The 27,410-nt window shown below is 38.3% G+C and overlaps 1 protein-coding gene across 2 annotated transcripts in view; it reads left to right on the plus strand.

Annotated features, from left to right (window-relative positions):
- The window catches only part of IPO11 (importin 11), a 214,251-nt gene that overhangs the window by 176,326 nt on the left and 10,515 nt on the right, over window positions 1-27,410 (plus strand). The window contains exons 28-29 of one of the 2 annotated variants that reach the window (XM_021077043.1): window positions 15,910-16,005; window positions 25,862-25,946. In XM_021077043.1, the coding sequence (XP_020932702.1) occupies window positions 15,910-16,005; window positions 25,862-25,946 (181 nt within the window). The remainder of the gene's footprint in view (window positions 1-15,909; window positions 16,006-25,861; window positions 25,947-27,410) is intronic. The other variant, XM_021077044.1, reaches the window with a different exon arrangement.

Here is a 27,410-nt window from a genome sequence, read left to right on the forward strand (position 1 = left end):
ATGTTCTTTCTTGTTATAGGGATCCCACTCCTTTGCTTGTCTTCTGTTCCTGGGCCAGACTGGAAATCACATGCATGGACTTGTGATATGTTGTGCTGCTTTGGACTAAGAGGAAAAGGAATGGGATGTGGGAAACCAAAGAGAAGGTTGTTCTGTTTACTGGTTAGGCTTTGTTTATATCCGCTTCCCACTGAACAGTAACTTAATTTTTTTTCTCCTAAGACCCATTTTTTTTTTTTTATTAAAACTTGTATTTTTCTGGACTTCCCATTGTGGCACAGTGGAAACGAATCCGACTAGTATCCATGAAGATGCAGGTTCAATCTCTGGCCTCACTCAGTGGATTAAGGATCTGGCGTTGCCATGATCTGTGGTGCAGGTTGTAGTGGAGGCTCAGATCTGTTGTTGCTGTGGCTATGGCATAGGACAGCAGCTGTAGCTCCAGTTCAGCCCCTAGCCTGGGAACTTCCATATGCCATCGGTGTGGCCCTAAAAAGCCAAAAAAAAAAAAAAAAAAAATTGTATTTTCTTTTCTGTTACTGGACTTTCTGATGAGGCCTTAGCTGAGTGGGAAGGGATATGCATTAGTTTTCTCAAATTATTATCTACTTTGTTAATGATTTCACAGTTATGGAACAATAGTCATAAGGTAGTAGGCCCACTTTTTTCAGTATCATGGTGTCTCAAGTATAGTTTTTAAAATGTACTCTTTATCTCTAGCTGTCACTCTACTGAAGTTGGTAGGCTCTTGTGGCTGCATACCTTAACACAGAAAGCCCTGTGGTTAAAAGAGAAATATGGTGGTGAAAGTGCGTGAGTGAGAGAAATGGATAGAATGCTTGCTTCTGGTCCAAATGCACCTTATTTCGTTGTTTCTGACTCCTGAGGCATCATGTGGTATAGTAGATATATTTTAGTAGAAGTAGTTTCTTTTTATCATAAGTAGTATGTAGTTGTAGTGTATAATGCTTTTCTTTAATTTCTGTATCTTTCCATATCTCTTGAGTTCCCAGTACATGAGGATAAATCCTTGCCTCTTCTTAGTTTGGATATTGGCTTTGGAAAAACTTACTCGTTGCCAGCTACCTTCTATGATATTCTATTTCTAGCCTTAATTCCAAGGCTTAGTATCTAAGTTCACATTTTCTTTGTATTTTGTTTGTGATCCCATGGAGCAAAATTTTTTATATTCTCATGCAGTTTCCTCATGTTTTGACTTTCCAAAAACCCCTTTTTCTTCAGTCATTTCCTTCTCATCTCTGAAAGCCTCCTTAGGCACTGTCTTCTAGAATGAGGACCTGCAAGATTGAAGAAAAAAAAATGTGTTGGTTTCTACCCTGGTTTTTGGTACACAGCTCCTGATCCCCTTGTAATTTGCTAAGTGGTTGAGAACAATAGGAGCATCTTTTGTTCTAAAGAGGTGACTTTGGGGTGGGCTTCTGGGTGGCGGGGGTCACACCCCAGATATCAAGCCATAGTTAGAAGCTTAGAATTTTCAGGTTCACCCCATGTTTTCCAGAGAGGGGAGATGAGCTGGAAATGGAGTCAATAATTGAACATCCCCATGTAAGGAATTCTCCATAAAATCCCAGTAGTAGGTGTTCCGTGGTGTTTCCAGGTGAGGGAACACATCCACCCTGAGAGGGACTGAGCCTCTATGCTGAGGACCCTCCCAGGCCTCATCCTTTGCAGCTCTTCATCTGGATGTTCATCCCTATCCTTTATCAGATCCTTTAGTAACCTAGTAAAATGTTATTTCCCTAAATTCTCTGATCTGCTCTAGCAAATTAATTGAACCTCGGGACGGGTCATTGCAATCTCTGGCATCTTAGGGACCGGGCAGGAGAGTAGGGTGTGGTCTTGTGGGTCTGAGACCTTAACTGTGGGATATGGAACTATCTCCAGGTAGATCAGTAGAGTCAGCTAGTGTCACAGAGAATTGCTTTTGGGAAAAACCTCCACACATTTGGTAATCAGAAGTAAAGGTTCTGTGAGTAAAGAAGACTCACCCAGAAGAAAGAAATATAGTAGGGAAAAATACTGGGAAAGTGACAATCTGAGGGGTTTTTCCCCATTATAGGTTCATACCCACCTGGACTTTTTTATTGTAAATGTAACTAATCAGGTAAATTTAGGCAATAGTGTTCTTAGCAGATGGAATCCTTCAGTGAACATCCTAAGGCTAGAAAGCATTAATCTGGAAAAAAGAAAAAAAAAAAAGGGGGTGGTATAGCTGGAGAGTAGTGTGAAGTTAAGATGAGGTCACTGAGAGGTAGGCATCAACCAGGTCAAATAGGGGCTGTGAGAACCATAATTAGGAGTTTGGACTTTAATATATAATGGAAAGTTATTGAAATGTTAAACCCTTGCTTCAAAGCAAGGGAAAGATGATCAGATTTTGCAAAAGAGCACTCTGATCCACTGTGTAGAAAATGAATTAGAAGAAGCCAAGAGTGAAAAGATGCTCAATTGAGAAATTATGCAGTAGTTCAAACTAGAGACAAAGTTGACTTGCAGCATACTGTTCACAGAAGGAATATAGACAAGTAGAAGCAGACAAATTTCAAAGATAAATGTGATAGAATTTGATGATAAATTTTGTGTTGGAAGGGTAAATGAAAAGAAAGGTCAAAACTGAATCCCAGGTTTCTGGCCTGAGTCACTGGATGGATAGAATTGTTCTTTACTCAGTCAGATAAGGGCAACTGGTAGAGAGCCTGGCTTTGATTATCTTGTTTTGGTTTGTTTCTGTTGGGAAGGCACTCAAAAGTTTGGTGTTGGCTATCTTAAGTTTGAGATGCTTGTGAGACTGCCAAGAGTGAATGAGAAGGATGCAGGTATACTAGGATTGCAAAGCTCAGAGAGGTCATTGTGAGTGCTAGCAGTATTTAGGAGGAATTTGGCAGTAAGCTGGCCCAAGGCACTTCTAAATGGGAGGTGATTACCCATTTTCCCTAAAGGAAAAACTACAAAAGATTTTTTTTTTGGTCAGCTTGAATACGTTGTATTTTCAAAGTTGTAACAAGATAGTCCAATGTCTATGATATTTTTACTTTAACTGCACATATTTTAAAAGAATGTAGGAGTTCCTGTTGTAGCTCAGTGGGTTAAAAATCTGACTAGTATCCATGAGGATGCAACTTCGATCCCTGGCCTTGCTTAGTGGGTTAAGGATCCAGAGTTGCCGTAAGCTGCAGTGTAGGTTCCAGATCTGGCATTGCTGTGGCTGTGATGTCGGCTGGCAGCTGCAGTTGTGACTCAGCACTAAGCCTGGGAACTTACCTATGCCACAGGTGGGGCCCTATAAAGGAAAAAAATAAAATAATGTAAAATAATACTTCAGAAGGATTATTTTCCCTGTTTCATGTTAAAATTTTATTCAAATGCTTCAGGTAAATCTTTTCCATCAGTGTTTTCATCATTACAAATTCTCCTTCTGATCATGCAGTACTGTTTTCCAGAGCATATTATCTGCATTTTGGTCTAAGCTGTGTGACATATAGTACTTCTCTAGGAATTTAATACTAAGCCACAAGTACCTCTTTATATAACTTTAGTAATGTTAGCAAAGTTGTCTTTTTTTCATTAGTCCCAAAAATATGTATTCATGACTACCTTGTGATTACTTATTGTATAGTTCCGTTTTCAACAGTGTCCAACATTTATAACAGTGAGATTATGCCTCCAACCCCATAATTACCAAATCTCTATTAAATTCTTTTACATCATTTTCAAAAAAACAAGAACCAATTTTTCAGGTGACTCCTATAAGCATCCAAAACAAGCATTGATTGGATTTTTCAGACTAATGTCTTTTCCAAACAAGTTTGTACCAGTCACTTTCTTTTATGGAACCTAGTATATCTTCATTGAGTGGTGTTTCTTAAAGCAGTCTTTCTCTTGAAAATCATATAATGTGGCAGTTTCTTCTCATCCCATTATACCTAGATCTTTGTAGTTGTTTCTTGTCTTAAAGATAATGGCTTGTGTTTTGTTGTTGTTTTCCTCTGCACTCAAAAAAAGTTAACTGGGGGAATGGTTTATAATATGAATGCCTTTGTAAGAATAATTGTTGGGTATAAAGTACATTTTAAAATAACTTGGTGAATTTCCACTATGAATTATTTTTATCCTATTTCCTTGCCAGTTATTTGTCAGGGGGACTTGATTTATTAATATGTGTACTTTTCCATGACCGTGTGGAGAATTAACTCTGTAGGAAAGATGTATATTTCCATTTAAGTGATTTAAGTATTTTCGGCATAGGTACTGGAAAAGGATAAAAACCTGATTTTAGTGTAAATGTCACCACTTTTATAGCTTCTGTTGTGGTAGGAATTCTGGAATAAGACTGCTAAGTCAGGGCCCCCTAACTTAGGATTTAATGATGTGAGAATGAGGGAGATCCCCCTGGAGCACAGAGAAAAGGAATCTGACTAGGATTCATAAGGATGCAGGTTCCATCCCTGGCCTCACTCAGTGGGTTAAGGATCCAGCGTGGCTGTGAGCTGTGGTATAGGTAACAGATGTGGCTCAGATCCTGAGTTGTTATGGCTGTGGTATAGGCCAGAAGCTGCAGCTCTGATTCGACCCCTAGCCTGGGAACCTCCGTATGCCGCAGGTGTAGCCCTAAAATGACAAAAAAAAAAAAAAGATGTGAGAATGAGTTCAAAAATTATTAGATGCAGTGTACAGATAGTATAACTGTTGACTGGTTAGATCAGAGACCTCTTTAAAGTGACTAAGGTTCTGATTCATTTCTTTCTTGGGCTTACCATTGTTAAAAAACTTTGAATCATTAATTTTAGATTATAAAACTGTTCAGAAAAGGTAATTGAAAATTTGTCTCTTTCTGCATGACTGTTTTCCTCCAAGGTCCAAAGGGATAAAGATGTGATGTAAACACGTAAACCTGCCACATAGAGAGAATTTAAGACACATGCTCTGTGATGATAGATCACTTATTTGAAAAAATGGAAGTGTAAAATGCTCACTAGAAAAATACTAGTAAAGGAGTTCCCGCCGTGGTGCAGCAGAAACAAATTCGACTAGGAACCACGAGGTTGTGGGTTTGATCCCTGGCCTCCCTGGCCTCGCTCAGTGGGTTAAAGGATCCGAGTTGCCGTGAGCTGTGGTGTAGGTCACAGACATGGCTTGGATCTGGCATTGCTGTGGCTGTGGCGTAGGCCAGCAACTACAGCTCCAATTAGACCCCTAGCCTGGGAACCTCCATATGCACAGGTACGGCCCTAAAAATACAAAAAAAAAAAAAAAGTTAAAAAGTAATACTAGTAAAAATTGGACAAATGGAAAGAAACAGGAGTGGACAAGTGGAAAGAAACAGGAGTTCTATTCATATTTAACCTAATATTTATTAGATAATAGGTTAACCAAATGAATGTTTGAATATTTCTTTTGTTTGTGCCTTTCAGGATTGAAAATTTTGCATTTTTTTCTGAGGGCATTTTGTTTTCTAAATACCTGTGGTTGGATTCATAATAATGCAAAAAGACAGAAGTAATTTTAGCCAGCATGATTTTTAAGTTGGGTGAATAAACATAGGAAAGATGTGGTTTTTTTTTTTAAGTACATCATTTTCAAAAATCAAAGAAAGTTGCTCTGCAAGATGTTTCTACAATTCACATACATACATACTACAGATACTTTTATATACCCAGAAAATGCCTCAAAATGTCATACCTTTAGGAAATACCAAGTCAAGATCAAGAGGTATAGTTTTACTCATGTGCATTTGACTGAAAAACAAAAGTTTACTGAAAATTATGAAGTTTTAAATGATTAGTTGATTTTTACCTACTGAGTAAAATTTTTCATGCTCTCACTTATTTAATGTTTGTATTTTATACACACACACACACACACACACACACATCACTTACCAAATACTTGGAGAACAAAACAAGCAGATGTTTAAAAAGGCCTGTCTTCTTTTTATAATGTAGTTGTATGCAAATAAATTAATCAACCAAGTTTGTAAACTAAGAAAATAAAAGTGTCTGTGACAAGTAAAAAGGAATACTTCTAATACTTCTTTCCCTTTAGTTTTACTTTTATTCTGTTCTTTCATCCTTGATATTAACTTGCATTTTCTACAATGAGTATTTTCAGAAACAGATTCCAACACAGCAACCTTCTGCTCTATTTTCTGCCTCATGTCTGGTGCAGAATAATCAACTATAATGTATTCTCTACTACTCAGTTTCCCATACTTGCAATTTAAAAAATAACTAAGTAAAAATAATATTGTTTTTAAAAATGAGGAAGGGCTGTTCCCGAATGGGGGTCACTAATTCCCATCATTTTTTATTGTATGTTCACATCATGTTTAATGTTACCCTATGGGACATGAAGACGTAAACATAATACATGGGCTGTGCTTCCAGTTATTATAATCTTAGGGAGAGCAGACAGGCAGGCATGAAAAGTTAAAGGATATTAGGAGAGAGTAATAAAAAAAAATGCCACATGAATTGTATGCCAAGCAAGTAGTGCAGAGATTCTATGCTACTGGAAATTCAAAGGATGAAGTGCTCAATTTCAGTGGGGTAAAGAGTAGTCAGGGAGAGGTCATGAAGGAAGTGTGAAATATGGGTGGGGGGAACATGGTGAGGAGCAGGAAGGAAGGTAGTAAGCAGATACAGGACTCAGGACCTGCTGTATTCAGGAGGTGATGGTTTAGCTGCCTCAAAACAGTGAAAGGAAGAAAAATGCGATATCACTTAGGAAAGGTGGTTTTAGTAGAGCTTGCTGAGCTTCTTAATAAGCCCTTGAAAGTTCTTACATTAAGGAGAAAGAATGAAATTTAAGATACTGGAATAGCGGAGTTCCCATCGTGGCGCAGTGGTTAATGAATCCGACTAGGAACCATGAGGTTGCGGGTTCAATCCCTGCCCTTGCTCAGTGGGTTAACGATCTGGCGTTGCCGTGAGCTGTGGTGTAGGTCACAGACGTGGCTTGGATCCTGCGTTGCTGTGGCTCTGGTGTGGGCTGGTGGGCACAGCTCCGATTAGACCCCTAGCCTGCGAACCTCCGTATGCCGCGGGAGCGGCCCAAGAAATGGCAAAAAGACAAAAAAAAAAAAAAAAAAAAAAAAAAAAAGATACTGGAATAGAAAGCACCTATTTGCCTCCTTGAAAGCCTTTAGTAATAAGGAAATAAATTGAATCAGTAGGGTCCCATTTAGCATTGTGAAGTGAAAATAAATTTATATCAGAATGGGGTTCCTTAGGAAGAATATCTATCGTAATGCAATAGATGAAAGATGTGTTAACTTGAAAATTCTAAGACCTCAAATGATGGTAGAGTGATTTAGTCTCAAGGGGCCAGTGATGAGGATTAGAGAACACTAATTTGCCAGTGCTTCTTTAGATGACAGGATGCTCTGACTCTTGACTTTAGATGAGTGCCAGTAAATACGTCAGAAATACCTGTAGAATTGAGATGTCATAACTTGCTTTAAAACAAAAAGAAACATCTCATTTATTGCTTAATTTCGTTGTCCTTCCTGCAGATTATTAGCCCATAGTGAGCTCCTGATCTTATAGCACAGCTTTTCTCAGTTATGCCCCTTCATCAGAGAATAGGTAATATTCACATGTGTGGTGCACTTGCATTCAAAGTCCTGTGCACTAGACTTTCAGCTTCCTTGCGTTGCTGACTTCCCTGAACTGGCCATTTTTTTTTTTAATCCCTAAGACCTGTCGTGATGTCTAACATGTTTTGTGGGTCTAAAATGTTGACTAAAACAAGTGAACTTGACTGTGGTGACCTGTTCACCAGGAAGAATTGGCCTAGGTAATATGATGACTTACTCTAATCATTTCTTTCTAAATTAATTGGTATCCTGGTATAAGTCCACCTCCTTTTTGTTTTGTTTGGTTTGGTTTTTTTTGTTTTGTTTTGTTTTGTCTTTTTTGGGGTCTCATCCGAAGTATATGGAGGTTCCCAGGCTAGGGGTCTAATCGGAGGTGTAGCTACTGGCCTACACCAGAGCCACAGCAACGTGGGATCCGAGCCACATCTGCGACCTACACCACAGCTCGAGGCGGTGCCGGATTCTTAACCTTCTGAGCGAGGCCAGGGATTGAACCTGTAACCTTATAGTTCCTAGTTGGATTCGTTAACCACTGAGCCACTCCGGGAACTTCACCACCTCCTATTTTTATTAATACTTAGTAAGCCAATCTTCTGAAGTCTATTCATGGGATTACACCAATACAAAGTTTTGGCTGTAATAATCATTAATCAGTTTTTTCCTTTTGTTTTTAAGCTGAATGTTGTTTTCTCTACCATGCTGCAGAAACTGTGTGGGTTCCACATTCATGGATACACAGGGCAATCATACTACACCATATTATAGTATAAGGAACTTGAGCATCTGTGGATATTGAGGGAACACTGTAGAAACTAGCACGGAGTTTGGCTAATTCTTCAGGGACACTAGATTGTTGTGTCCTAGTTAATGTGAACTGCCACTTAGTTATTCACTGATTTAAGAAGTTAACTGAGTGAGAACTAAAATCACATGGTTTCCTCTGGCTACTGTTACTTCTCCATTATTATACCCAATACCAGGTTTGAATTGATACATATGAGAAGATTACTATTAGATGATACACTCAGAGTTCTCAAAAACATTACTCAATAACTCCTGTATGTAACACATATAAAAGAAAACATTGAACTGTTTTTCATTAAAAACAAAAGCAATATAATACCTAGTCCCTGACTTACTGTATTTAAAGAATGTATATAAGATTATTTAAGTACAATGATTTTTCTCCTTCTCTTTCTTCCTCCACACCTATTGCTGTTTCACTCCTGGCTTAAGCTCTCTTTATATTTTTTTTCCATTTTAGATGTCTAATTACATTTGAAAGCATTTGATTGAGAAAGATTGTATATTACAAAAAGCAAGGTTGATTTTTAATTTATAAAAGATAGGGTTGAGAGAATATTGTGTGAGTAAAAAGGGAGGCACAGGCTTAATTAAAACTTCATAAAGAATACTGTCTATAAGAGAAATTTATTTAGAAGGCTTCATTTTATAATGTTACATTTATACATTTGGAGGAGATGTTTTTATAATACTTAATAAAGGAGAAAAAGAATTTATAACTTGTGAATACTTGTTTTCTTTAAATAGCTGTTCTGTATGCCAGGAAAATACAAGCCTTTTATAGTTTTTTGTTACCCCTATTATTTGGATGTACTTTTCCCAAATTCTGAATGAGTAGTAATTGAGTTGCATCCTTTTGAGTACTTTTTGAATTTGAAATGCTCTGAAGATAATTATTGTATAACTTCTTTTGCTGATCCCAAAATGTGGCATGGAATCTCCTTTTCCATTCTTTTCTTCAGTTCTTGTTTTCTAGAATCAGCTATTTTCATTCAAAGCCAGATCATGTATGTTTTTGCTTTGGGCCGTAGTCATTTTACACATTTCTGAAGTTGGAGTCCAAGCCTCACCTCCTCTGGCACTCTGGGATGAACATGGTTTGCCCCTCTACTGGAAATTACCTCCACTCCCACCCCTGCTAGATTTCTGCCTCTTGTGTCCTTTTCTGTGCAGCATAGGTCATATTTCAGTGAAAAAAAAAAAAAAATGACTGACTACTGATGACTAAGGTTGCTTCACTTCCCTTCCTCACCCCCAGTAGACACTCTGTCCAGGCATCTCACTTGGTAGAGCTTGACATCCAGCTGAAGGCAGGGAGGGAAGGAGCGTGAACCCCAGTGCTCATGTGACTGCTCCTTCAAGCCAGATTAAGTACGGGCCAGGACATTCATCTTGCTTCCTGACTAGCATGTGCAGGCAGAGCAGAGGGTAGACTTACATCCTCTGGCCTGTGTCTAGTCTGCGTGTGTGACTGTTCTTATCCCTTCTTTGTTCTGATTTCCTTAACACTTCTTTTTGTCAGTCATTTACTAACTCTATCTTTTGGCTTTCTGTAAATCTCAGCTTCCTGAACCCATTAAGATTTCTCTCAGAACTTTTCAAGTTTTATTCTGATTCCAGCAGTGTCATCTAAACAATCTCATCATTTATGAGAAAGGGGTGAAGTTACTGGTTTTAGCAAGAATTATACTCACAAGTTCATCTTATCCACGATGCAATTTGATTACTGCAGTGTGTTCTGAACCTTGAAGGCTTAGTTCATGAAAGTGCATGTCTGAATTGAGACTCAGTGCTCTAGAACTGCAGCATTTTCTAATTATGGCAAAGATAGAACCTCTTACCCTCTCCTCAAAAACGTGTGTACCCATGCTGCTTAATACCAGCATTGATCAGTATGATAATTGGAAGTAAAACCTGTAATCAGATGTTTTGGTTGTCAAATTCTACCATTTTTAAATGTCTCTCTTTCCTACTCTCCCTTAATTAACATTCACCCCTATAGTAGAACACAGTCATGCTCAGATTGTCAGATATCTGTTAGGAAAATTCATAGTCTTTTGAGAAAATACATAGTACTCAGAAAGAAATTCCACTGATTTCTTTGGGGAATTTCCAACCCTAGAAGGTATGGAGTTGATCTTGGAGGTGGTCTGAGTAGAGAAGGCAGCTGCCTGAGGTGATTGTCTGTAAATAATACTGATACAGAAGCCTTGGAAGCTATAGAATGGAGGGCTTTTGTCTTTGTCAGCTAGTTGAGATCAGTTGTTGATAGCTAACCAGGATGCTGCTCAGGTAAAAAGGAATCTGAGGCCCTGCCTGCCTTAGCTTACTGTGATGGATCCGTGGTGAATTATTGTATAGTGGGAAGAGAAAATGATTGTCTTCTCTGCCATGCCCAACCTTCACTTTATAGACAAGAAAACCAAATTAATGACTTCAGTAGGATCACAGTTAGTGGCAGAACTTTTAGTGCAAAATCTTAGTTTCTAATACTTTTATAAAATCATTTTCCTCAATATGATTTTTTAAAATTGACATATAGCTGATGTACACTTTCAGTTGTTCAGCACAGTGATTCAGTTGTGTATATATTTTCTCAGATTCTTTTCCATTGTAGGTTATTACAGAATATTGACTATACTTCCCTGTGCTATACAATAGGTCCTTGATGTTTCTGTATTTTATATATAGTGGTGTGTATCTGTCAATCCCAAATCCCAAATTTATCCTCCCCTTTTCCCATACATTGATTTTCTGTGTCTGTGAGTCTGTTTCTGTTTTGTAAATAAGTTCCTTTGTATCATTTCTAAAGATTCCACATATGTGTGATATCATATATTTGTCTTTCTCTGTTTGACTTATTTCACTTGGTATAATAATCTCTAGGTCTGTCCATGTTGCTGCAAATGACATTATTTTATCCCCCCCTTTTTTCTTTCTTGTGGGTGCCCCTCTGGCAGGTCACTCCACTTTCTTTTTTTAGGGCTGCACCCGTGGCATATGGAGGTTCCCAGGCTAGGGGTCAAATGAGCTACAGCTGTCAGCCTATACCACAGCCACAGCAACACAGGGTCTGAGCTGGGTCTGCGACCTACACCACAACTCTCGGCAACATCGGATCCTTAACCCACTGAGCAAGGCCAGGAATTGAACCCATGTCCTCGTGGATACTAGTCAGGTTTGTTAACCACTGAGCCACAATGGGAACTATTTCATCATTTTAACTTTTTAATGGCTGAGTAGTATTCGTGTGTGTGTGTGTGTGTGTGTGTGTACACAGACCACATCTTCCTTATCCGTTCATCTGTTGATGGCCATTTAGGTTGTTTCCATGTCTTGATAATTGTGAATAATGCTGCATTGATCATTGGGGCACATGTATTTTTTTGAATTAGTTTTTGTCTTTGCTGGCTATATGCTCAGGAGTGAGACTGCTGGATCACATGGTGACCTGAGTGTTTTAAAGAACCTCCAGACTGTTTTCCATAGGGGCTGCACCAGTTTACATTCCCACCAACAGCGTAGAAGGGTTCCCTTTTCTCCATACTGTATCCACCATTCACTTTTGGATGCTGGCCATTCTGACCGGTATGAGATGATATCTCTTTGTAGTTTTAACTTGCCTTTCTCTAATAATAAGCAGTGTTGAGCATCTTTTCATTGCCTATTGGCTCTAATACTTATTCAGTAAGGTGTTTCTCACTATACCAAATAAATAGACTGTATATATATTTCTTTCTTGAAAGATTTTTTAGTTCTTATGTGAAGGAAGTATAGTGATATCAAAAATTATACTCTAGGGAGTTCCCGTTGTGGCACAGTGGTTAACGAATCCGACTAGGAACCATGAGGTTGCGGGTTTGGTCCCTGCCCTTGCTTAGTGGGTTAAGGATCCGGCGTTGCTGTGAGCTGTGGTGTAGGTTGCAGACACGGTTCGGATCCCACGTTGCTGTGGCTATGGCGTAGGCCGGGGGCTACAGCTCTGATTAGACCCCTAGCCTGGGAACCTCCATATGCCACGGAGCAGCCCAAAGAAATGGCAAAAAGACAAAAAAAAAAAAAAAAAAAAAATTATACTCTAGCAATAGTAGGCTATATACACATTAAAATGTAACACAGGATATCAACTATTTTTTCTTTTTGCCTATCTGGTGATTTAGTTTTCTAAAATCTGATACTTTTTAAAAAAATTTTTTTGGTCTTTTAGGGCTGCACCTGCAGCATGTGGGAGTTTTCAGGCTAGGGGTGGAATTGGAGCTGTAGCTGCCAGCCTACACCACAGCCACAGCAACACCAGATCCAAGCCTTGTCTGTGACCTACACCACAGCTCATGGCAACGCCAGATCCTTAACCCACTGAGCAAGGCCAGGGATCGAACCTGTGTCCTCATGGATATCATGGATTTAGGACAATGGGAAGTCCTAAAATCTGAGTACTTTTAAGCGTGATCAGATTTTATTTTATTTTTTGTCTTTTTAGGCCCACACTAGCAGCATATGGAAGTTCCCAGGCTTGGGGTCAAATTGGAGCTGTAGCTGCTGACCTACACCACAGCCACAGCAAAGTGGGATCTGAGCTGCATCTGCAACCTATACCACAGCTCACAGCAATGCCAGATCCTTAACCCACTGAGTAAGGCCGAGGATCAAACCTGTGTCTTCGTGGATACTAGTCGGGTTTGTTACCACTGAGCCATGATAGATTCTCCCTTAATTTTACTTTTAACTAAAACCTCATTGTAGTTTTAATTTGCTCTTGACTAATAAATGATATTGAGCTCTTTTTTTTTTTTTTTGTGGTACTCGTGTGCCGTCTGTGTATCTTTGGTGAAGTATCCAGACAAATTTTTGCTCAATTTTAAATGAGTTATTTTTAGTCTTACTGAGTTTTCAGAGCCAAGTCCTTCATCAGATGTATGTTTTACAGATATTTTTTCCTGGTCTATGGCTAGTCTTTTTCTTTAAAAGAGTAGAGATTTTTTTAGCATTTGTTGTAAAGCTGGTTTGGTGGTGCTAAATTCTCTTAGATTTTGGTTGTCTATAAAGCTTTTGATTTCTCTGTTGAGCCTGAATGAGAGCCTTGATGGTTGTAGGTTTTTCCCTTTCATCTCTTTAAATATATCTTCCTTCTGGCCTGCAGTTTCTGCTGAAAAATTAGCTGATAATCTTTTTTTTTTTTCTTCTGCTTTTTAAGGCTGAATCTGCAGAATGTGGAGGTCCCTAGGTGAGGGGTCAAATTGGAACTGCAGCTTCCAGCCTATGCTACAGCCATAGCAATGCGGAGTCTGAGACCTACACCACAGCTCATGGCAATGCTGGATGCTTAACCCACTGAGTGAGGCCAGGGATCGAACTCATCCTTATGGGTACTAATCAGGTTCATTACTACGGAGCCATGACAAGAACTCCTCAGCTGATAATCTTAATGGGGATTCTCTTGTATGATATTTGTTGCTTTTTCCTTGGTTTTTGTTTTGTTTTTATTTTTTGCTACGCTCACGGAATGAAGTTACCCACCCACGGCTCTAACCTATGCTACAGCAGTGACCCAAGCCACAGCAGTGATAGTGCCAGATCCTTATTGCTTTTAATATTTTCTCTTTGTCTTTAATTTTGTCAGTTTGATTAAAATGTGTCTCAATAATTTCCTCCTTGGGTTTATCCTGTATGGGGCTCTGTGCTTCCTGGACTTGAGTGAGTGTTTCTTTTATGTTAGGAAAATGTTTGGCTATTTTCTCTTCAAATATTTTTTTCTGGCCCTTTCTCTCCTCTCCTTCTCAGACCTCTATAAATGTGAATGTTGATGCATTTAATGTTATCCCATGGTTCTACTGGACTGTCTTCATTTCTTTTCATTCTTTTTTTAAATTATTATTATTCTGTTCCATGACAGTGATTTCCACCAGTCTATCTTCCAGCTCAGTTGTTTACTCTTCTGGCTCATTTATTCTGGCATTGCTTCCTCCTAGTGTACTTTTCATTTCAGTTATTATACTGCTTATCTCTGTTTGTTCTTTGAATCTTCTCTTTGTTAAATATTTCTTTTATCTTCTTGGTCTATGATCTTGGCTCATCTTACTATTATTACTCTGAATTCTTTTTCTGGCAGATTGCTTCACCTCACTTAGTTGTTGTTCTGGAGTTTTTTTTTTTTTGTTTTATCATCTGGAACATATTTCTCTACCACCTCATTTTGTCTGACTTTCTGTTCCATTCTGTAGGCTGAGGAATGTAGTTTCTCTTGCTTCTTGTATCTGCTTCCTAGTGGGTAAGGTTGGTCCAGGGTCTTGTGCAGGCCTCCTGGTGCCTCCTCACTGCTTAGGTAGAGCTGGCACTTATCCCTCTGGTGGGCAAGGCTGTGTGAAGGGGTGTGTTTAGAGGCAAGGCAGCCCAGGGCTACTTTAGGGCTACTGTCTGCTGATGAGTGGGGCTTTGTTCCCACCCTGTTGGTTCTTTAGCTTAAGGTGTTGGAGCACTGGAGCTGGCAGGTGGTTGGGTGGAGCCAGGTCTCAGTGCCAAAAGGGCAACCCCTGAGAGAGCTCACACTGATAAATATTCCTGGGGCTTCTGTGACTAATGTCTTTGCCCCCATGGTTAGCCACTGCCGACCCCTGCCTTCCCAAGAAACCCTCTAAGACCCACATGTAGGTCTGGCCCAGGCTCCAGTGGAGTCGTTGATTTTCCCTGGGTCTGTGTTTGTGAAACCTTGTTTTCGCCTTCTAAGAGCAGAGTCTGTTTCTTCCAGTCCTGTGGAGCTCCTGCACACAAGCCCTACCGGCCTTCAAAGCCAAATGCTCAAGGACTCCTCCTGATATCAGACCCCCAGCTGGGGAGCATATGGAGGTTCCCAGGCTAGGAGTTGAATCAGAGCTGTAGCCACTGGCCTATGCCACAGCCACGGTAGTGCGGGATGTGAGCCGCGTCTGCGACCAACACCACAGCTCATGGCAACCCTGGATCCTTAACCCACTGAGTGAGGCCAGGAATCAAATCCGCGTCTTTGTGGATACTAGGCGGGTTCGTTAACCACTGAGCCACAGCAGAAACTCCCGACATGCTCCAGTCTTTTTTGTCAGTGGTTATTCAGCAGTTAGTAGTGACTGTTTTTTTTCCTGAGAAGAGGTGAGCTCAAGTCCTTCTGCGCTACCACCTTGTCTCCGCTGTGTGAATCTAGAGATTTTTAATCTTTACCATTTTGTACCTTTATCTTTTTAGTTATAACATTAACATGAGACTATTATAATAAATTAAAGAATACTAGAGTATCTCTTTCCCATCTAATCTACACATCTGAGTATTTAAACATACCGATAATCTAATGAAAGAAAATTTTGATGTAATATGCAGAGTGCAATTTCTGCTTTAAGGAATCTATTTCTTTTCTATTTTCAGACTAAAATTTCTCTTTAAGAGTATAATTAGAAGAAAGGAAAAAGAATCACCTGTTGAAATATTCTACTTTAACCTGTTTTGTCCTTCTTTTATTTTAGTGTTATCCAAGATAAATTCTGTGGAATTATAAACATCTCAGTGGAGGGCCTACATGATGTTATGACGGAAGATCCTGAAACAGGAACTTATAAAGAGTAGGTGGATCATTTAATTACTTGCACTTGGACTTGGAGAGTAATTAATTATATTCTGCATTTTTTTTTACTATCACTGTATAAGCATGGTATGACAACTCTTCAATTTTGTCTTATAAGAAAAAATTTTATTTTGCTTATAATATTGTTTGATCTTGAGAAGTTTAATTTTGTTATAATGTAATCCTGAATTTGACTTCTTTGGTCCAATCATCATTTTATGATTTGATATTAGGTTTTTAAAAAATCCAAATGTATTTTTAACATATAAATTCCTCTTTTGAAATGTTTTGAATATGTTCTTTTTCTCCACTAACAATGTTCCCTTGTGCTTGAGGCGAATTACGGAAAGAAGGGAATGGGTTAGTATCCTATGTTTGTATTTGACTGGTTGAAGCAATCACTGGAATCTTTAAGATATTAGAAGGTCACATGGTACTTGACTAGTTCCAAAAGAGAATAGTTCAAATTACGGTTGATCCTCGAACAATGTGGGTATTAGGGGCACCAACCCTCTACACAGTGGAAATTCCAAGTATAACTTTACAGTTGGCCCTTTTTATCTGCATTTTCACATCTATGGATTCAAGTACCCCGTAGATCGTGTAGTACCGTAGTACATGTTTATTGAAAAAAATCCACACAGTTCAAATCCGTGTTGTTCGAGAGTCAATTTTATATTCTTCAGCAGATTAGCTAAAATCATGCTATATGGAATGCTGACAGTCTCATATTTAATTAGATGAACTTGAAAAAAATGTTTAATCATTGTATCCTTTTGTAGTTAGAATTATCACACCTTTCCTCTTAATATTGCTGTTAATAGAGGGTATGTTTCATATAGTGACAAACAAGGCCTAATGGGATTCCAGACTGTTTGACTTCTCCTCAGTAATATGTTGAGCCTGCTTTCTTTGCTTTTTATAAAACCATCTATAGCAAATGGGAAAGATTGCCATTCAAATTATACTTTGTTGAAAAATATGGAAAGCAGATATGTATTCTTGAATCTTATTAGCATATATAAACGAAATATTTCTGGCATGTCTAACTTAGCTTTGGGGAACATAGGAGTTCGGATGAAATGACAGCCTTAAACTTTCATGATTACAAACCCAAAATAAACCATTCATGCAAGCAGGCAGTTTTTTAATTTTGTATTTGTTTATTTGTTTTTTGCTTCTTAGGGCTGCACCTGTGGCTAATAGGAGTTCCCAGCCTAGGGATTGAATTGGAGCTGCAGCTGCCGGTCTACACCACAGTAACAGCAATGCTGGCTCCTTTATCCAGTGAGCAAGGCCAGGGATCGAACCCACATCCTCATGGATACTAGTAGGGTTCGTAACCCTCTGAGCCACAACAGTCTCCAATTTTTTAAAAAAGTTAACATAGGGATAATGGAATATAACTGTAGATATTATATTTTTGTACATAATATGTGACAAAGTTGACAACTCTTTGCAAAATACTTAGAATATATTTAAATGTTTCTTGTTTTCTCTGGAGTATATAATTAGGGGAGGGCATGTCTCTTAAGCAGAATGAAAATGGGAGTAATGAGTAAAGGCAGTTATATGTGTTTTAAACAAAACACACAAAGAAGTAGAATTCCAGATTGTGCTTTAATAGAATGTCAGAGAAAGAAAAGGCACTGTGCATTATAGTCTCCAGGAAGGGATAAGAGTTAGGATATAGAAAGTAGAATACAATTTTAGTATGGTTTAACTGGAAGGGATGAGACTCAGGAGGTTGTTAGAAATAAAGTTTAGAAATTATTTGGTGTAGTTTTATTATTTAAAATATCAGGGTGCAGAAGCTCAGAAAACTGTAGTGACACAGCAAATTTAGGGGAAGAGTTGAGACTAGAACCAAGGTCTTCTGACTCAATGTGCCATGCTCAGCCACAAGGAAAGTTTTGATTTGGAAGAGAAAAATGTTGGAGGTAAGCAAAACAATAAGGATTCAGATGAGAAAGGCCCAAACTTGAGGGTTAGGGTACATGAGTAGCTGCAATATATAATCATTGTTTTTCTTTTCTTTACCAGAATTGTTTGGTAATTGCTTTTTACCCTGGTTTAAATCGTATCCCAGTGTGTATGTATATATACTAACCCCTTATCAAATACATAATTTACAAATATTTTTCTCACATCTCTTTATCCATTCATCTGTAGATGGACACTTAGGTTGTTTTTATATCTCTCCGCATATTTCTTTTCCTTCTTAAATTTTGAATCACTTTCCCTTTTCAGTTCCCTTCTTTTTTTCTTCCAGTTTTGAGATACAATTGAGATAAAACACTGTATAAGTTTAAAGTCTACAGCACAATTAGTTGACTTACATGCATCAAGAAATAATTGTCACAAGCAGTTTAGTGAACATCATCTCATATAGATAAATTATTAAAGCAGTAGAATAAAATTTTTTTCTTGCGATGTGAACTCTTAGGATTTACTCTCATAACAGCTTTCATATATAACATACAGCAGTGTTAATCAAATTTATCATGCTATACATTATATCCCTTGTGTTTAACTTATAACTGGTAGTTTGTCCCCTTTGACTGCTTTCTTCCAACCTCCCAACCCTCCCGCATTGCCTCTGGTAAACAGAAATCGTATCCCTTTTCTATGAGTTTATTAACTGTTTTTAAAGTATAATTGACCTACAATACTATGTTAGTTCCTGTTACACAAAAATAGTGATTCGATATTTCTGTACGTTTCAAAATGATCCCAATGATATAGTTACAATATGTCACCATACAAAGATATTACATAATTATTTACTGGATTTCCCACACTGTACATTTTATACCCATGATGCATTTCTCTTGCAACTGCAAGTTTGTACCTCCCAATTTCCCTCACTTGTTTCTTTCCACCTCCAATCCCCTCTCCTTTGGCAACCACTTGTTTGTTCTCTGTATCTGTAACTATTCCTCTTTTGTTATATTTGTCCATTTGTTTTATTTTTTAGATTCCACATGTAAGTGAAATCATGCAGTATTTGTCTTCCTCTTATTTTACTTAGCATAATGTCCTTTAGGTCAGTCCATGTTGTTGCAAATGACAAGATTTCATTCTTTTTTATGGCTGAATATTCCATTGTATGTGTATGTGCATGCACCAGAACACACACACCTCTTCTTCCTTTTTTTTTTTTTTTTTTTTTTTAATTTGCTTTTTAGGGCTGCACCTGCAGTATATGAAGTTCCCTGGCTATGGGTCAAATCGGAGCTGCACCTGCTGGCCTATACCACAGCCACAGCAACACTAGATCCAAGCCGCGTCTGCAACCTACGTCACAGCTAATGGCAACGCTCCCCACTGAATGAGGCCAGGGGTTGAACTTGCACCACTGAGCTACAGTGGGAACTTCTGACCCACACCTCTACTTTATCCATTCATCTGCCCATCGACATTTAGGGTTGCTTCTGTATCTTGGCTATTGTTAATAATCCTACACTAAACATGGAGGTACATATATCTTTATGAATTAATATTTTTCTTTAGATAAATATCCAAAAGTGGAATTGTTGATTTATGTAGTAGTACTATTTTCAATTTTTGGAGGAACCTTCATACTGTTTTCCAGTGGTTGTACCAATTTATATTTCAACCAACAGTGCACAAAGGTTCCCGTTTTGCCATAATCCTTGCCAACATTTGTTATTATTTTTTTGAGGATAGTCATTCTAACAGGTATAGGATGATATCTCATTGTGCTATTTGATTTCTGTTTCTCCAGTGATTGGTGATGTTGAGATATTTAATGCATCTATTGGCCGTCTGTATATCAGATCCACCTGTTTTTTAATCAGATTGATTTTTTGGTATTGAGTTAGATGAGTTCTTTATATATTTTAGATATTAACCCCTTATCAGATACATAATTTAAAAATATTTTCTCACATTCAGTAAGCTGCCTTTTGATTTTGTTGATGGTTTCTTTTACTCTGCAGAAGCATTTTGGTTTGTTGTAGGCCCACTTGTTTTTGTTTTAGTTGTCTTTGCTTTTGGAACAGATCCAAAAAAGTCATTACCAAGACCAATGTCATAAGTTACCACTTATGCTTTGTTCTAGGAGTTTTATTATTTCAGGCCTGTGTCCAAGTTTTTTATTTCATTTTTAGTTAATTATTTTGTGTGGTATATGGTCCAGTTTCATCTTTTTGCATGTTTCTTCATATGTTTGTATTTTAGTAGTGTTCTTATTTCATTAAACCTGGAAAATATATTAATAAGTCTTGTGATTTGCCTTCTGCTTGTCTTTGGTTAGAGTGATTTCCCTTTTTCCCTTAAATAATATATTGTTTTTAGGCACATTGGGAAGTGAGATTGACAACTTATTGCCAAAATTTGGGAAGTAAAAGGAAGAGATTTAGCCAGTACTTCAGGAAATTTAGAGGCACCAAAGTTTATTTGAAAAAGACTCATAAATTGTGATTTTTATAGTTAGTGTAAAACACATGAGCCATGAAGGAAGTAGGGTTTTTTTGAAATAAACATGAAATGTAGGCCTTTTAAAACATTTTTTCCTCTGTTTACTTGATTCATTGACCCAGCAGGTAGCTCTCCAGAATGGAATAGAGAATATCAGAAGCAGCCTTGGTTCCTTGGTTCCTAACATTATCTCCTGTGGATTATCCTAACTTGTGTTGGTCATAATGAATTTTTTGGGGTCACTCTTCAATGCTTCCTTTATTGATCCAGTCTGCTCCATTTCTTTTTTTTTTTTTTTGGTCTTTTTTTTGCTATTTCTTGGACCGCTCCCGCGGCATGTGGAGTTTCCCAGGCTAGGGGTCTAATTGGAGCTGTAGCTGCCAGCCTATGCCAGAGCCACAGCAACGCGGGATCCGAGCCGCGTCTGCGACCTACACCACAGCTCACGGCAACGCCGAATCGTTAACCCACTGAGCAAGGGCAGGGATCGAACCCGCAACCTCATGGTTCCTAGTCGGATTCGTTAACCACTGCGCCACGACGGGAACTCCTTTTTTTTTTTTTTTCCAGTCTGCTCCATTTCTTAATTGAAATCCCAGAGTTTTTTTTTTTTTTAATGTTTGTTTTTATTTTTTCTATTTTGGCTGCCCCACAGCATATGGAGTTCCGGAGGCAGAGATCAGATCCAAGCTGCAGTTGAGTGATCGTTAACTCACTGTGCCAGGCCAGGGATCAAACCCTTGTCCCAGCACTCCAGAAACACCACTGATCCCGTTGCACCACAGTGAGAACTCCCCCAGTTTCTTAGAGTATGGTTGATAGGGGCACTGTTCTTTTTTGATCCTCAGTTTACATCATGGGCCTTTTCTCGTCCTCCTTGGATTCCACCTCATTCCCCAAATGTACCATTTCCTTTTATACACACAGCTTGACTCATAATGTTTCTTCCCCTCGGCATGTCATGCCCTTAGACTTGCCCTGCTTGGCAAATACCTACCTCTAAGATTCCCCTCTGTACTCGCAGGAAGGATTCATTGAATCCATCTCTGTTCCTTCATGGCACTTTGTCTATACTGCTAATATACAACCTTTCATTAGTTGCCTGTATTCAGTCTAGTGGTCATAAGAGGATCTGAAGCAATGAATATGAAAAGCACATACTCATTATGACTGAAAATTATTAACACAGTATTGAAGGAATTTAAACAAGAAACCTTGAGTGGGCAAATATGTGGCATCTGGATATAAAACAGCCCTGGGCTTGCTAACTACCAGGGCACGGAGAAGCGTTAGGAATTACCTAGTTCCTATTTTTCAAGTAGAAGGAGGTAGGTGTATCAAGAGGGGGAGACTGTTTCTTGGCCTGAGGCCAGAAATGGAAAAAAAATTTTTTTTTTGGTCTTATTTTGCCTTTTTTTTCTTTTTCTTTTCTTTCTTTTTTTTTTTTGTCTCTTTGCCATTTCTTGGGCCGCTCCCACGGCATAGGGAGGGTCCCAGGCTAGGGGTTGAGTCAGAGCTGTAGCCACCGGCCTACGCCAGAGCCACAGCAGTGCAGAATCCAAGCCGCGTCTTCGACTCACGCCACAGCTCACGGCAACGCCGGATCCTTAACCCACTGAGCAAGGCCAGGGACCGAACCTGCAACCTCATGGTTCCTAGTCGGATTCGTTAACCACCGTGCCACAAGAACTCCAAAAATGAGTTTTTGATATTTATATAAGGGACTGTAAAAGGATTTTCAGCTGCAAGTAAGGGAAACCCTGAGTCAACTGGCTTTAATAATGAAGAATTTGTTATTCCTACAGCAAAATAACTGCAAGTGAGAGGCTCCAAGATGAGCTCCTTATGACCTCACAATATCTTTAAAGACCAGGTTCCTTCTCTTGATCCCCTCAGCACATTAAGTGGGCTACTTTCCCTCATCATCACAAAGTAGTTCTAGGCATTACAGTTCATGGCAGTGCAGTGCCAGACAAGTAATCCTCTTTTCCTATGTCTTTTTTTTTTTTTTTTTTTTTTTTTTTTGCTTTTGTCTTTTGAGGGCCGCACCTGCAGCATATGGAGGTTCCCAGGCTAGGGGTCTAATCAGAGCTGTTGTCGCCGGCCTACGCCAGAGCCACAGCAACGCCATATCCGAGCCATGTCTGCGACCTACACCACAGCTCATGGCAATGCTGGATCCTTAACCCATTGAGCAAGGCCAGGGATTGAACCCACAGCCTCATGCTTCCTAGTCCGATTCGTTTCCACTGTGCCATGACGGGAACTCCTCCTTATGTCTTTTTAACATCAAAGGACACTTTTCTAGAAGTCATTTCATCAAACTTCCCTTTATGTCTAATTGGATAGAATTTCTTAAACATGCTTCTGTTGAAAGCAGTATCGACCAGGAGAATAGGATTACCATGATTGCTCACTGAACTAGTGTCACTGGGGCTCCAGTCAGCTTTTTCTGGAGTGAATGGTGGCATGGAAGAGGAGGATAACCGACACGTTCAGAATTCTGTTCGGAAGGAGAGTGATTATATAAGGCAACCTAAGTGTCCACTACAGGGACCAATGGAATAATGTCACTTCTAGTTTTATTATAACATTAAGAAGTCAGTTTATATAGATTAAATGAAACGTGACCTTTAAACCAGAAATAAATTAAAAGTTTTCATATTTCATGCTAACACTATTGGTTGTACTTGGCTGGTTGGTGTTTCTTGTTAGGAAAGATTCTGAGTTGGCAGGCTAGAGTGCCTGGATATAGTAGTCAGTGGATGAGTGCAGGAAATTACAGGTGGCTGCCTATATTCACATATTAGTTGTCTCTATTTTAAACTTTTTATTATTGTATTATAATTACTATTATTACATTCATAGCCCACATGTTTTATTTTATTTGGAAATCTATTTTCATCATATCTTTTATGTAAAACATGATTCCCTGTCTTTAATCTTTGTCAGCAAAATGAGATTTGACTTTTAACTGGAGATTATCCTGCTGGAGAGAATTTCAGCTGTGGGCTTTTCAATTCTTTTTTTTTTTTTCTTCCCACTTTCCACTTTCCAGAGACCCAAATGAATGTCATTTGCAGAATGGCAAAGTAAAAATTTCCTGTTCTCTGGAAAAAAAAATATATGTGTATATTCATATCCAGAATATACCTTATTATTAGTCTAATAAATCTTTTAACTTAGGGGAAGGGAGAACTTATTTATATTTACTATACAAATAAGTTAACAGATTTTGGAATGTAATAAAAGAGTTTGATACAATATAAAGCATACTTCTGGAGTTCCTGTAGTAGCTCAGTGGTTAACAAATCCAACTAGGAACCATGAAGTTGCGGGTTTGATCCCTCACAGTGGGCTAAGGATCCAGTGTTGCCGTGAGCTGTGGTGTAAGTTGCAGATGTGGCTCGGATCCCACATTGCTGTGGCTTTGGTGTAGGCCGGCAGCTACAGCTCCGATTAGACCCCTAGCCTCGGAACCTCCGTATGCCACGGGAGCGGCCCTGGAAAAGGCAAAAAGACAATAAAATAAAATAAAATAAACCATACTTCCATGGAGATCCAGATTCATTGCAAGTCTGTAGGCTGGCTTAAAATAGTTAGTGTGAAAGAACTCCATCATATTATTCAGTTCTAAAATACAAACTAGGATCTAGCATTTTCTAGACATAACAATTTATTAAATACTTTTGTGGTTGAGGTCATTAGTCATAATTTTCCAACTTTGTGCCAGAGTTCTTTGGCCAACTAATGATAAATCAGTTTACAGTTGACCCTTGAACAATGCAGGGGTTAAGGGCACCCACCCTTTGCAAAAAACCTGAATAATGTACCCTATAGTTGGCCATCCATACCCACAGTTCTTCAGGTTCTACATCCTCAGATTCAACCAACCATGGATCATGTAGTACTGTAGTATTTACTATTGAAAAAAACCTGTGTATTACTAGATCCCTGCAGTTCAAATCCATGTTGTTGAAGAGTCAACTGTATATCCATGGATGAAAGAAAGCACTGCAGCTCCAAGAGGTTAAAGCCATGCAGTGAATTCAAGATTGAGCTCTTACTGTTTTTCAGGGCTTCTGATTTCAAGTTTAAGGTTCTTACTGCTTGATCCCACTAGGTGTACTGACTGGGTCAGAGACAGTTGTTCCCAAAATTATTTTTTTAATGGTAGGGGATAAGGAGAAAAGAATGTTCCTATCCCCAGCAAAAATAAGCCTCATCAAGCTTCTGGTGTCAGCACTTGTCTTTAACCCTGAATCAAAAGTTATTTACACACCTGAGTCAGGAATTGTCCTTCCCCTGTACTTGCCACAATACATAAGAGAAACCAGGCTTCCTTTACTATAGTTTATTGGTTAGGAATCCATGACTCTGATAAATTACTGAATTCTGTTCTAAATTAAGAACAGTGAAGTTTGTTCTATGAACTTGATTCACTACACAATATTCATATCTTGTCTCCCTGGAACCAATGTTGAATGAATAGGAAGCTATATTTCTATTATCTCTGCTAATGATCAAGAGCAGTGGTGCAGATAATCAAAATAAAATGATTTATAACTGTCCTGTAGGTACAGTGCCATCGGTGAGAAGTTCCTCATAGCATAGTAATGTCATTTGGAGCATAGAATAGATTGTGACATAATTGATAATTTTTTTTTTTTTAATTTTCCCACTGTACAGCAAGGGGGTCAGGTTATCCTTACTTGATAATGTTTTAATGATGTTACTGTTTAAATTGTTGTTACTATTATGAAACATATGTAATAATCTAGATGTATGAAGAATAGTATTTAAAGGAGGATTATTAATCTTAAGTGTTGGTATCATTTTTTAGAAAGATATAAAAGGCAACACTTTGTTTTTTCAAGTCATCTATGGTTCATAAATTGTCTATAAATAAATTTCCTACAGTTTACTCTCTAAATACTTGAGCAAAATGCTCTAAATGTTTTTAGTGTGGCCCTTTTAATTTTTTTATTTATTTTTAAAAATTATGTATTTTGTTTGTTTTTTAGGGCCATACCTGCAGTATATGAAAGTTCCCAGGCTAAGGGTCACATCGGATCTGTAGCTCCTGGCCTAAGCCACAACCAAGGCAGCAGGATCTGAGTCGCACCTATGATCCTCACCTCCACTTAGGGAAATGCTGGTTCCTCAACCCACTGAGTGAGGCCAGGTTACTAGTTGGGATTGTAACCTTCTGAGCCACAACGGGAACTCTTTAGTGCGGCCATTTTTAAAGTGAGATATCTTTTCATAAATAAAATTTTTAATTATAAATCTAATTTAATTTATTCAACTATTCTTCACCTACTGGTACATAGAGGCGTTTTTGTTCTCAATATTTTGATGGTTTGTTTTTAGTATGTTAATTTATTTAAAACATTTTTTTAAAACTGCAGCTGTATGTTAATGTCTCATCTTGAAGAACCAAAAGTAACAGAAGATGAAGAGCCACCCACAGAACAGGATAAGAGGAAAAAGATGGTAAGATACAAAAGCAGCTAATAAAATATATGTTATTGTATTCTGGAAGTTCAGAAATATCTGGTGGTGTATTCTTCCATCTGTCCATCCATCATTCTCTGTTGCAGAATTAATGCAAGCTGAGTTTTGTAATTTGCAGTGTCCTCCTAAAAGAGATAAATTGTATTCCTAAGTACAGAGTGTTGAGTCTGACTCTTGATCTGAAATAATTATTTCTTGTCTTAGCAGAGGGTTTACACCTTTTTTTATAGAAACTGTGTGACCCACAAACCTTATTTAAGTTGTAATGCTAATTATTCTGTTTTGAGGAGATTGACTGAAATTTCTTTATTCCCTGTTATTTCACGAGTCTTGGAATGATTTTTTTCTGAAATGTATTACAAGGTTTTATAAAAATGCCTTTAAATTAACTGCTAAATCATTTTGAAAAACCATAGCTCTCTCTACAGGAATCTGATAAGGAAAAGAAACAAAAATAGGAAATATCTAAAATCTCTTCCTTTTAAAATTTTTTATAGGAGTTCCCGTCGTGGTTCAGTGGTTAACAAATCTGACTAGGAACAGTGAGGTTGTGGGTTTGATCCCTGGCCTCGCTCAGTGGGTTAAGGATCTGGCGTTGCCATGAGCTGTGGTGTAGGTCGCAGATGAAGCTCGGATCCCTTGTTGCTGTGGCTGTGGTGTAGGCCGGCAGCTACAGCTCCAATTAGACCCCTAGTCTGGGAACCCTCCATATGCTGCGGGAGTGGCCGGAGAAAATACAAAAAAAAAAAAAAAGACAATAAAATTATTTATAATCATGAAATTTTAAATATGTTGACACATGAATATAAAATGTAAAATGTAGGTAAACCTTTTCTCTTGGAATCTCCTCTGGTCTCCTGACCTCACTGGTTATGAGCTGCATTGTGCCTTCTGTCCTTATTTGCAATTGAGAAAAAACTATCTACCTCAAAAGTAGAATAAATAAATTAATATATAAAATGGTTATGAGATAATGCTGAGCTCCAAGTATGACTGTGTATTAGCTATCATTTTGTTAGTCTACTCATGATATTTACTCTTTGAATTATCCCACATTAACCCTCAGGGCTTCTTCCTCATTGTATAGCTAACACTACACTGCTCTGACAGCCTTCTTTTAAACTGTGTTTGAGTTTAATCCATTTTATTTGGCTTTTATGCTAGATATCATCTGGCACTAGTGTAGAGGAAAGGACGGTATCAAGAATTTGTAAAACCTGAATTCCAGTCCTGTTTGTACTGTTAATTGTAACTTAAGTAAGTCACATTGTCTCTTGAGAACTGTTTCCTTATCTGAGAAGTGAGGGGGAAATTGGGTGAATGAATTCCCAGGGCCTAGGAGCTAAAAATTATTATTTTTTTTAGCTCTTAATATCACTCCTTTCCTTCCCCAGTGTATAGTGCCCTAGTGAAGTTTTCATGAGTATACCTCTGGAAGTATTT

The sequence above is a fragment of the Sus scrofa genome, chromosome 16 (genome assembly GCF_000003025.6).
Source record: "Sus scrofa isolate TJ Tabasco breed Duroc chromosome 16, Sscrofa11.1, whole genome shotgun sequence".
Classification (NCBI taxonomy): Eukaryota; Metazoa; Chordata; class Mammalia; order Artiodactyla; family Suidae; genus Sus; species Sus scrofa.